General features: G+C 41.8%; 1 protein-coding gene across 1 annotated transcript; it reads left to right on the top strand.

The window, feature by feature from the left end:
- Positions 1–10,557, top strand: LOC137802787 (serine-rich and transmembrane domain-containing protein 1). Its single transcript, XM_068600912.1, has 2 exons — positions 1–272; positions 9,561–10,557. Exon 2 carries the CDS (start codon positions 9,574–9,576, stop codon positions 9,913–9,915), a length of 342 nt encoding a protein of 113 aa, XP_068457013.1. The 5' UTR covers positions 1–272; positions 9,561–9,573; the 3' UTR covers positions 9,916–10,557.
- The last annotated feature ends 2,375 nt before the right edge of the window (positions 10,558–12,932 follow it).

Raw genomic sequence — 12,932 nt, 5'->3', positions numbered from 1 at the left:
CTCTCAGTTACAGACTTTGTATGTGTGTGTTCCCTTTTGAATGTGAACCCATTCATAGAGAAGATCCACATCTGACATTGAGAGAGAGAGAGAGAGAGCGAGAGAGAGAGAGAGAGAGAGAGAGAGAGAGAGAGAGAGAGAGAGAGAGAGAGAGAGGACAGACTCCTCGGGGCAACAGATCTGGTTTGCTCGGCTGGAAACAACAAACACTACGGGATGGATTTCTGCACGACGTGAACACCGATGAGAAACACCAGCCTCACATAAAAAAGGTCTGTAACTTTCGCTTTTTTTTAACAATTTCATTTACGCTGCTGACGCTTCAGGCTGTTCATGAAATGTTTTCAATTGAGAGGGAGACAGAACGGGTACGGAGTTAATCTGTTCTGTAAGAGGGGATTCCTGCTGAATACAAAGAGCCGTTAGTCACCTCAAATGCATCCGTCTCTCTTCAGTTGCCAGCAACTTTATTCAGTGCGTTGTCTCTGCCTGCAGAGCAGTCGTGAGAGAACAAACACTGTTTCAGACAGACAGGGAGGACTAAGGGAATAGAAGACAAAACGTGAAGATGAAATAGTAAAATGAAGCAAGAAAAAGAAATGAATGTTCCATGAGACTTGTAGGAGAGGACAATGGTAGGGGGAAGAATTCATGTATACATTCATTCACCAACTTAGTGAATAAGCAGGCTTCTTATGTGATAGTTGCCAGTACTGAGTAATGCAATTAGACCCCAGATTGAAGAAAGAAAGCTGTACATTAAAAAAAGTGTAATTTCAGTGCAATGAGAAGAAGAGCAGAGTTTGTTTGTGTTTAAAATGAAGTATGATTCACCCTGTCCATCATAATAAACACAAATATACACTATCATGCACTAAGAAGTATCAGGAGTTAATAACATATGTATTGGAACGAGGTGTAAAAATACACTTCACCACAGGGATGAAGTAGCAGACACACATTTAAACACGAACACACACACACACGCACACACACACACACACACACATCAAAGCAAAAGAGCTCATTATCAACACTGGCCACTGACTAAAATATCTTCCATTACTTCCTATTTGGAATGATCACCGTTTCTCTGGGTTCACCTCATGTCATCGTTCTGTCGATTACAAAAACAACAACGTTGCAGCACTTACGATCTCATTGCAACTAAGGTTTTTTAGGTCCTCCCTTGTATGCCATGAATATTTGAGAATCAGGTAACGGTTGCACAGTGGTGATTGACCCCTGCTGGAGCTTTGGAGTGCACTCAGGTGCACTGGGAGAGTCTATCATTCAAATATACAAGTAATGAATAAAAACATTAGGCCTTAGTTTATTGTTTTGAGGACTCATTCAAAGTCCACCTGCTTTCCTAAATTGGCAATCTTGTCCATCATTTATTGGCACATATTAGTTGTGTTTATACTTGCAGGCAGTCTTTTAAGGGACATCATATGAAAGTGAAAAAACTGAAACACTCCAAACTGGAGAGGAACAGATTGTTTGGTATCTGGTGGGAAAATGGTTGAGCGTCACTGACGCATATTAAAAAACTTTCTTCATAGTTTCATCATTCCTGCATATTTCTGACCCCTAAGTGGGTTATCTGTGGTATTTGGGGCTGCAGAGGCGATTTGGAATTCAAGTGGTTGAGCCTCGGGTCTGTTTTCAGCTGATCTGGCTCAGAATATGAAATATATAGCATGTTTGAAATTCAGGCTGCTTTTATCTCCTGGCATTCTGTTGTTTAAGATGGAACAGTGTGTGAGTGTGCCTGTGCATAAAGTATGTGTGTATATCTTTCATATTTTCACACATATGCATCGATGTGAATTGATATGGTATTTGTGCTAATTGTTCAGCTGGTTTTCATCTGTTCACACATGAATACAGTGTGAGAAGGTATGCAGGCAAACATGCACACACACGCACACGCACACGCGCACACACACACACACACACACACACACACACACACACACACACACATGCAGACGAACAGGCACAAAAGAATATGGCCCAAATGTCATGACATTTTGCCACACGTGGGTCTTGTCCATTATTCATGTAGTGAAGAGCTAATACCAGAACTGAACAGACAACATACTATGTTTATCTTGGGGGTTAAAGATTTAGTAAATATTTGCCCAAAAGAGATGTCAAGGTTTTAAAAACAAGGCCAAAGCACTGTTGTTGTTTGGCCCTGAATGGGGAGACTGTTGTGACTATAAAAAAAACAAAATTACATTTTTTAAATAAAACAAGAAAACCAGACCCACACAAATCTTTAGAATAAACAGATACAAATGTGAATAGATTAAATGTGTTTTCGATAGACCAAATGCGGAATCATAAAAATTCACTCTCTGAAAACAAACAACAATGGCCATGTTTCATGATGTAATTGTCATATTATTAAATCTGTTGATAATTTTCTCACACTTATATCACCTGAGAAGATAAAAGTGTGAAAAAAAGATTATGCAAGAGCACAGGATAGTTAGTGGTGAGAATGCATTAGACAAGATGACTTGTACCAAATATATACTCACTAAACGCTGACAGTGAGGAAGATTATAAGGAGATGATGAAAAAATGGAGGAAGGTGGGGAACATATTGAGAAAGTGGAGCAGAGGAAGCTTCACGGCACAATGTCTCAGGAGGAGTTTTACTGTACGTACTCCACTGGCAGTGGATGATATTGTTCGGGGTGTGACTTGCAGACACTGTGCGGCTCAGGACAAAGGGGAGCTTTGGGAGATACAGACTGGTGGTAGACAAAACATGTGCTCAAGTCAAGACCGAACAAGCAAAGGCGGAGCGGAGTGAGAAGAAAGCTGTGGAACTCATGAAGAAAGATTTGCTCAAAGCAGCCCGGTTTAAAGAGTGAGCAGTAAATATCCGAGGCTATACAAAAAAGCTTTTGACGTAGCCGAGAGGGTGATGCAGACAGAAAAAAACTCAAATGTAAAAATCGGAAAAAATGGAAGAGCGTTTCAGCTTGGAGCCATTGATGGGCTCCAGGCACAGGAGGAAACGGGAGAAAGAGGAGGCTGAAAGGCAGAACAATCTCAAAATGCGTGAACTCCGCGTGGCCCTGACTGGGAGTGAGGGCAACATACTTCTTCAATGTTGAGTTCAGAAGAAGGGCCGAGACGTAGGTCAAGTTAAAGAATGAGTGGACTCTTGTGAAGTCCAAGAAATGGCAGTCACTTTTATAGATCAGTCAGACTTTTGCTCCTTGGCTCTTAGAGAAGCAGCTACCAGCAGCTTCCAGTATTCTGAACCAGCAGTCCAAGAGAGAAAATGCCATATTGGCTCATATTGGCTCATTCATGACGATCATAGCTGAGTGAATTTCAGACTACTGTAAAAGTCGGGTTACAAGCCGCTCCTACCTTTGGTTGATGTCCCCGCTGTAGCAAGCTAGCACCGCTGCTAGCTCCCCGCTGCTGCTAGCTCCCCGCTGCTGTTGCTACTGCCGGCGTCCCCGCTGCCCAAATCGGATAGGCCCGCTACCTTCAGCTAGCGGCTAGTCCCGCTGCCTTCGGTGGTTGCAGGAAACTACCAGAGAGCGAGCGGAGAGCTAGCAACAACTCTAGCTGGCGACTGCGGAGAGTTAGCTGGGACACCCACCGAAGGTAGCAGCGGCTTGTAACCAGACTTTTACGGTTAGCAAAACTCCTTTTCCTCAGTAAGAGGGAGAATAACAGCAATAACAGCATGTGGCGGGTGTGGGGTGGTGTCTGTCGGCCTCAATTTACAGTGTCAGATGAAGTGGCAGTCCATATTGTATGTGTAAAAAGAATAATGGCATAAAACCAGCGGTTTAAAAAAAAAATCTTTCCATAATAATGAATGTTGTAATCCTTCCTTTTGCCTCAAACCGGGCATGCACATTTTGTGAATGTTCATGTTTAGAAACAATTCTCATAAAATTAGGAAAAGTCACGTGGTATCAAGCTGATGTTGTTTTTGTTTGAGCTGTTAAAGAAGACCCTCGGGCTTCAAGACCCAAAACATTAGGGTTGGGCAACAGCTGAAGTTAAACCAGGCTTATGTTACTGAGACTCAAGTAGGATTACAGCTCAGTGGGAGAAAGATAAAAACAAAATTAAAAAAAATCAAGTCCATCTTCGAGAACTAATTCCTTATTCTCTTGTCTCAGAAAATAAATATAAAGAGGCTTAGCTGACCAAAGTCCCACTGGTCTTTGGGATGTGAAGAGAATCAGCAAAGAGACCAGTCGCCTGTATCCAGCTGAATGAAAAGCAAGCTAAGCATGATTGCAGAACAATCTCTAAGAAATATGAAAACCATCTCAATCAAAGGAAAAAATGAAATCATTAAAAGAGTAACTTCTTACCTTGCCGGAAGTGACGGAAAACTGAGCATCGTAACTTTTTTTTTTAGAAATTTAGCATTAATTTATTTGTTTCTTACGATTATTCATCAAAATAATTTTAATTGGCCTTAAATAACTAAAATAGTTAATATCATCATCAATTATGTCTTCTTACTTTGTTATCTTAATCCATAGTGGTTTCTATATTTATAGGCAGTTTACTTATGCATTATATGCTATGGAGCTCATGTGAGTAAGTTAAACATTAAACATTTCGTTCCCTTTCAGTCATTTTGCCATACTGCATGTACAACACGCAGTATGGGACATGTATCCACGCACCACATAGCCTCAGGGGCTTTGCTCTTGGCTGGATCAGAAGAACAGAACTGTGTAAACAAGCAAAATACACAGGCAATGCAACCCCACAAGCCATAGAGCTTGATGCTGCAGGGATAGTTTCAGGCCTATACGATGCTTTTGGACGCTATGTAACCTTGGAGCCATCTGAAGTGAACAGGGTACAAGAGGAATGCACAGATATCAAAAGTCTGGTGTTCAAATGAGGACCACAAAGACCCTCAAGCACCAAGGCCAAATCCCAGAGGTGACATTGTACTCCCTTTTAAGAATGCATGGCGAGAGAGAGAGAGCACCTGGTGTCACCCTGTCAAGGCCAAAATGGGCGATAGCATATCAGATTTAACCAAATAAACCTTAATCCTGAAAATGGAGAGTCCAGTATCCTGCAGCTCCTAAAGGAATATCCATACATCCACAATAAAGCACTAAAATCTTAGTACGTTACGGTCCAGACATTAAAGGATGATGTCCTCGCACTCTGGATGGATGGCACCACTTGTGGGCAGAACCATAGCCATGACATTTGACTTCTCAACAGGTAGGCATGCCACAGCACCATAGCAAGCATGAGTGCCATCCCACCGACAAGCAGCAAAAACCTCTGGAAAACGCAGTTTGCATCCCACCTGAAACTGAGTGAGTTTGCACTCTGGAAAAGGAACATATTTCCTGCCCAAGAAAATATAAACTGCTGACTCTGGGGAAGGATGCCTTTCTGCATATTTACTGAAAGTCCAGAGACTGAATGCTCGAGAGCTTCATCCTCTGACGAGCCATGCATGTCCAAACTGATGTCAAGCGCGTCATGATCATCACGGTAAGCGGCCAGCTCCAGCAGCTGGTCGGCTCTTCCGGCGGGCTCCGACTCCAACTCCTCCATGTGGTCTCTGCCCAGCTACCGAATAGGACTTTGACCAAAAGTTCTTTGTCGCCTGACCACGCTGGATCCGCCACCTCACAGGGGAGAGGATCATACTGCAGATATCGTAGCTCCTTCAATTCTTACAGTTATGAAAGCTTAAAGTTCTATAACCACAGTTAGAGCTAAATCAGTAAATCCCAACATCCTTAGTGCTCAGCACATCAGAGGCTCTGGCTGCTGCCCATGTTCCCTCCACAAGCACTTCTCTCGTAGCCTTCAGTTTTAGTTTGATTTAGACAACCTTTTGGTTTTGTAATTATTGCCTATGGTGAGAGGCCTCACTTTATTAGGTTTGAGAACTAAGTTCATCCAATGAAAATAAACGTTATGGAGGTGATCATGTGAAAATGTGGAACAACTTTTTTTAATTGTAGGGTAAATCAATCAGCTCTCCCAACTCAAATCATAGCAAAACACTTTATTTCCAAGCATCAAACTATTCTTATCCTGAATCCCAATCAAATCAAATAGAATACTAGGAATAAATCTTGTAACCCATCCAAACAACCCAAACACACAGCTATAAGCTGGAGAGGCCTGAGGGGACAATGGCAGGCGCTTCCATCTGATTTTGAGTCTGACAACCTTCCATTTGCCAGCTGTCAATTTGCCGGATTTTGATGCCATCTGGCCAGCAATTCCAACCAGCTTCCTTCGGGTCTACTAGTGCCTTCCTCTCGCTACCTTCTGCCCACCTGTTATTTCTACCACACACACATGTGCCTGTGTTGCTCAGCAGGAAATACAGAATACAGGAGATTGCTGACCATTTAGAGACAAGAATAAACTCAGCTTCAACATGTTTTTCTATCTCAACCACATGAAAAGCCGAGCCATTTTGAACATATGTATAATTTTTCTCAGTAGGGATTCATCACCTTTCCAATTAGTCCCTGGTGTTCTCTGTATTACGCTTGTAGCTATTTCTAAGAAAATGAACTATCGCTGTGCAATTAACGTAGGCGTGTGTGTGTGTGCATGCGTATGTCTGACCTCAGCGGGACGACATGTCTCGCCCTCTTAAAGTAGATTAGCTTGAAAAAGAACTCAACATACCTTGTTGCCTGGATACAAAAAGCATCATTAAGCCCAATTATCAGCCACTTCAGTTGACAATGAACAAGCTTCATCACAGATTTGAAAACAACATATCATTTATGACACCAACCTATACAGAACATGATGGCAGAGGAGAAGAAATTAGAGTAGACAGATGGAGACCGAGCGAGCAGGCATGGGCTCAGTGTTCATGTTCATGGACTTTTCTGCCAAATGACAATATTGTACAAAAATACAAAATTAGCTAATTATAAGCGGAAATTGAAGTTACAAAATTACATGTGGAGCTTTTTTTCCCCACTTTCAGCAATTAAAAGGAAATATTGCTATTATTTAAGAATTCATGGAATATTAGGAAATGTTTTTAGGAATATGAATATCCTTTTCTAATGGATTAGGTAATGGTGACCTAATCAAGCACCTCTCCATTACATTTTTTGATCATAATGTATATATAAATGAGATTCTTGTGTTAAAAAAACAAACTAATGAACAAAATTAAAGTTATGATTGAGGATGGCAGAAAACTAGATCGCAGCAGAAGAAGTGAATGGCAATGCATGTGCAGCGAATAGAAAGTCAACTCTAAAAAAAAGTTGCAGGAGAAAAAGAGACTACAAGTCAACAAAAGTAGAAAGAAGAGGGCTGGGAAGACCACTGGGAGTGTTTGATAAAGAACACAGAGTTGGGGCAAGAGAGCGTGCAATCACAGTCAAAGAAAGAGAGCAGCCTGACTCTTCCTCCCTCATTATGCTGTGTATCTCCCTGAAGGTACAGTGGGCCGTAAATTAAAGAGAGCTCCTGTCAACTGTATCATCCAGAGAGAGACAAATGGAGAGAATAAAAGGGAGTGAATACGTTAAGAAGGAAGGAGTTTGGGGACAGAGTGGCTTGCTTAAGCTTCAAAGGCGACGCTGCTCAATTAGAGATTAAGAAAAATGGTGTACCAACAAGTGTTACAGGCTAAAAAAAACTGCTGGCAAGGCCCATTACTGACAACAGTCAGCAAGGTCACATCTTCATCTCACATTTATCAGCCCTGCTCTTGACCATGAATGGAAATATGTTCAATTGCAATAAACATCTCACAATACTACACTGTGAAGACTTAGTACTTGAGCTTGTATACACTCGAATTGAAATGACTTTTGGAGTCGCTAAAGCTCAAAAGGATAAGTTAATGTTGACCAACCCCACTGGTATTGTTTGATGGTATTCTATAGTGTTTTATTGTGATCTTCACATAGTTGTTTTAATGTATTCAGAGTGTGTTGATATTTTTCAGAGGTTACCAACACATAACGTTACACATATCCTGGCCTCGCATGTAAACATTATATTTGCGGTATTATTTTCGAATCGAAAAAATCTTTATTTATTATTTATCAACATGTATTGTGTTCGCAAATGTTTCAACTGTATTTTGTAGCAGTCCATTTGTAGCTCACCTTCCTGTGCAAAACACATAACTGAGCTCTGGACGCAGGCGCAAACACATAAATACACATTCTGTCCACATTCTGGAATAAGGGGATTCTCCTGGCCTTCCATATTTTCCAAACTAGCTTCCCCGTGGAAAATGGTCTATTAACTGTGCCACACATGCAGTTATTGCATCTCATTGGCTAACATCGTATGGTTCAGGCATACTCTCCTGAAGATAAAATGGTGTGGGACACATATATGGCGAAATGCATAACCATGGAATGGAGGGGAACGAGGGGATAGGAGAGAAATGAGCACACACAACTATGAGGAAAAGAGTGCACCTGCTTTCATTCTGGTCATGGTCAATCATTCCTCCCTTTGAAGTGTCTTTCTCCGATCAAATCAAGACACAATGCTGGTCTAACCCAAATACGGAACAGCCTCCCTGTCTCTCACCAACACAAAGACTATGTACGTTTCTACTCCACAAAGCACGATCACATCCTCGAGTCAGTTTGGTGCCTTGAAGTCATTTGCAGTGGAACATTATTAGCCGTATTAATATGCAGTGGAGGAGGGAAGGCTCTCAGCTGTCTTTGTGAAAGCTGATTATGAGGAGTTTAATTTCATCAGATAAGACTGTCTTCGTTTATGAGCATAGACGTGGCTCAAGGCCAGGGCGAGACAGGCTTTAATGAGACAAGCGCGCCCCCTGCTGTTACTTCTTATTCTAGGCCGGTCCGTACAGCTTCTTCCGTCTGCAAGCTCCCAGACCACAACTCACCAGCGTTCATACAGTTTTGCATTTTTGTTTGCCAGAAAATTATTATCATGCATGCTCACATTATTGGTGATCAAGCAACAATTCTGGATACCACACTTCCAAAAATAACATTCTGTTTATATATGGGTATTTATGATTTTTTGATTGTACCTCCCTGCTTGTTTTATTGCTGAAAATACATGCACATCTCTTTCCAAGTTGCAGTTTATTATCTCCTTAGCCCTAAAAACAAGTGTTTTCAGAAATGTATTGTGCAACTTACCGGCAGATAGATAAGGTTCTTCATCTAGTACAATGCGGCACCAAGAGGGCAATAAAAGAGATAATTTTTTGCAGAAACTATTGTTTGATTGAAGTTTGTTTTGCATCTAGGGGGCATCTAACGAAAATTGTTGGCCTTGAATCAGAATTATAGAAGTGCGCTCTGTCTTCCTCTTAATCTCAGGCAAAGCTGAGGATGTGGGTGAAAGCTCTTTTGTCAGCAAGCATCTGCCATGCTGAAGTGTCCTGGAGGGAGAAAATAAATCTGTGGCAGCTTCAGCAGACAAAAGAGAATTTCTTATAAAGGCCATATACATTATACATGATGGGGTATCCTTTTGTTGTTTCACAATAAATCTCACTCATCTTTCTTTTTCTCTCATGCAAACCTATGCAGGACATCAGCCAGGATGTCAGGGATGGACGTCTCGTCGGTGGATCATAATGACACTGGAATCCCTCCAATAGACGATGGGACCTTCCTCCGCTTCTCCCCAACCTCTACTTCAACCTCCGCGGCCGCCTCGTCACCAGGCCGTCAGGGCAACATTTATGTTTATGTGTGGCTCTTCCTCGGCCTGCTGGTTTTCCTGCTGACGCTGCTCATCATCTCCCTCCACAGGCTGAAGAACATCATCTCCTCCTCTTCATCTGTCCCCGACTGCAGCAGCGAGGGAGGGAGCTCCTTCACCAACATGGAGATCTGTAGCATCTCTTCACATAGGTCCACCATCTCCTCACTGTCCACCTGAGGGAGACACATGGGCATACAGAATTATGTCCATTTCCTTGTGCATGCATGCTTTCATGCTAACAGCAGGCAAGCATGCACACACACACACACAGCACATGGAGGCCCAGCATCTTCTCACTGTGACACAACACAAAAACACTTCAGCTCAAGGAAGGGGACAGCATGGCGTTACACGCAACGCATGTATCTTCTAATCCCGATTGTCCAGTGAGTCAGGTGTGGCCATGCAATTTCCATAAGCACAGGATCAATAAAGCTCATGTGTGATGAAGAGGTCTTGAGGAGTGAGACTGACTGAACCTTTCTGAGCTTTATTTCAACAACGAAGACAAATGAACCTGAGGAACCGATTTTCTTTTAGCAGACAAAAAGCGTAACAAGGGACTATTATTTTTCCTTTTTATTTTTGTAAAATAAATGTCTTGCACTGTTCTTGTCATATTTACTGTGGAACAATTAGATATATGTCAGGTGTGTACAGCATGTCTCATACTGTCTGTATATTACATTGCAAATCAGAAATACATACATATTAAAGACCTATCCTTTGTACAGAAACGCATGATTGTGTCTCAGTTGTTCAGTTAGCCTATGGGATTTTTTTTTTTTAACCATAATAAAAGATGAGATACATTTAAAACTGAACACAGAGCAGATTGTTTTAAAAGTCTCCCGAGGAGAGGATGACGCACAAGACATCTTGCTGTGGATGTAAAGGTGAGAAAGAAATTAGTTTTGTGTCTCTGACAGGCAGTCAGCCTCGAATTTCAGCTACAGACCAGGTCAAAAGGGTCATAACAAGATGAAATTCTGGGCCTGACAGACAAGTCTACCAGCATGACGGATTGCCCTCTCTTGACTGTCAGCTCACGCGGCGTCTGATTGCCGTCTCCATAGTGACTGAAGCTGAAGAGCTCTGTGCAGCAGCTGACACTCGTTTGTATTCCAAGTTGAAGCCACAGTAATGGTTGTATCGCACCTGTTTTGTTTGAATGCCGTGAGACAGAGTTTGCAATAAAAAACACACCACACATTCAAATCACATTATTCGAAAAAAGAGAATTATTCTTTGTCACACTTCCCCAATAATTCAATAGCCGAAGGCTCAGCTGCTCCGAGGCCACGGGCCATTCAGCCAGGTCCCTTAGTGCTCAGCTGTTGTTGAATCTGTATTCACACCAGTATATTGGTTATGATCTCCAGGACATCTTTGGTTTCATGTAGACAAAGATTCAAAGTTTTAAATAGTGACTACCTGTTTTTAAGTTAATCAGGAAGTAAACTCATTGTACTAGATGTGATGATAAAGAACAACTGTGCAGATTGAACCAGCTGATTGAGTTGTTTTGTTATTTTGGAGCTCATATTTTCAGTTCTTGCCCTGCAAACACAGATAAAAAAGATTAAAGTATTTTCTAACTACTTGTATGGATTCTTGACTGTTCCTTGCATGATTTACTGTACTCTCTATACCAGTGGGTCTCAAATGGGGGTACGTGTACCCCTGAGGGTACGTGAAGGCACTCCAAGGGGTACGTGAGATGTTTTTTGTAAATCTATTTCAAATTAGCATCCATACAAAAATCCTTTAAAAATATTTAATAAATATCTATTAAAACATAAGTGTACGACGAAACTCACACAATGAAGTCAAGGTTGAAGCGAGCTAAAAACATGGAGGACTCAGAGCGCATTAAAGAAGAAAACCCGACGTGAAGTGGACTCCCTGTGTCACAGGGAAGCACTGGCCTGCAAGATAATTAGCCCTGTGTGACATGACGTTTTGAACGACAGCATCAAAGCGATGAGCTTCATAAAGCCAAAACCACGCAGTGCACGCCTGTTTCACCGCCTCTGTAAAAACATGGGAGCTGAACACACGTACAACACAGCTGCTGCACACAGAAGTGCGCTGCCTCTGTCGAGGGAGAATACTCAACTGGTGGCATTACAATCTGAAGTACACACCTTTCTGATCGAGCTTATCTCTCCCCCTGCCACCTTGTTCCAGGACACAGACAGACGTGCAAAGCTGTGCTATCTCGTGGTATGTGCTATATTCAGCAAACTGAATGAACTGAATGTGTCTCTGCAGAGCAAGGACACCAGCTTTTTAAACATGTATGACGAGGTGGATGGCTTCCTGAAGAAAGGAGGATTTTCTCTCTGGTGAGGATCTGAGCCTGGAGAAGAGCGTGATCACAAGCCCTGCCACCAAGACTGACAAAGTTTCACACTAAAATGTAAATGCAAAAGCATTCAGTTCAAGGCAACATTAATTGTTGACAGTTTAATAAATCCAACACTGATGGCACAGCCGGTGTAGTAGTACTTTTTTAAAATGTTTTTTTTTTTTTTTTACCAAAAATGATTTGCAGTTAGGGGGTACTTGGCTGGAAAAATATTTGACAGAGGGTACATCACTGAAAAACGGTTGAGAACCACTGCACTATACCTTGTGACTACACATCTGTTTGTTTTTTTGTCTGTGGGTTCAATAGTCGCTAATAAGTTCCTTGTATCTTACACAAAGCACCTATTCTCTTTTTTAATGCTTGCAAGGAATGCATTCCTACTTTTGTATCTATTTGATTACTAGGTCTGCTGAATGAGATGCTTTAAAATCCGGTGGACTGAAAATTCCAGCAACATGAGCACAACAACCTGTGACACATTCATATACGAAGACTCACGCCTGAAACTTACCACGGTTTTAATTGTTTTTAGGAAGTGCTGCAGATTACAACCCCCATAAACAGACAATAAAATGAAAAAACAGCAAGACAGGTACTTCCAAAATGTAGTCAATCGTGTGTGGAGTGCCACATTTGAACTCAAGTCTTTTGAAATCATTTGATGAAGGCGCTTTCCTTTTAGACCGGAGTCTCATGATGTCTCAAGCCACGATGAGTCGTCCTTGATGTCTTACTCTGTGTCCAGCACCACTGTCTTGAAGCCAAACAGAAACCTTTTCGTGAAACAAAACATGTGAGTCAAGTCATCAAATTCTTTGCA

The sequence above is a fragment of the Clinocottus analis genome, unplaced genomic scaffold (genome assembly GCF_023055335.1).
Source record: "Clinocottus analis isolate CAN_PGR_092001 unplaced genomic scaffold, fCliAna1.0.p SCAF_5, whole genome shotgun sequence".
Lineage (NCBI taxonomy): Eukaryota > Metazoa > Chordata > Actinopteri > Perciformes > Cottidae > Clinocottus > Clinocottus analis.
The sequence above is the reverse complement of the archived record's forward strand: the minus strand, read 5'-3'. Positions and strand labels throughout refer to the sequence as shown.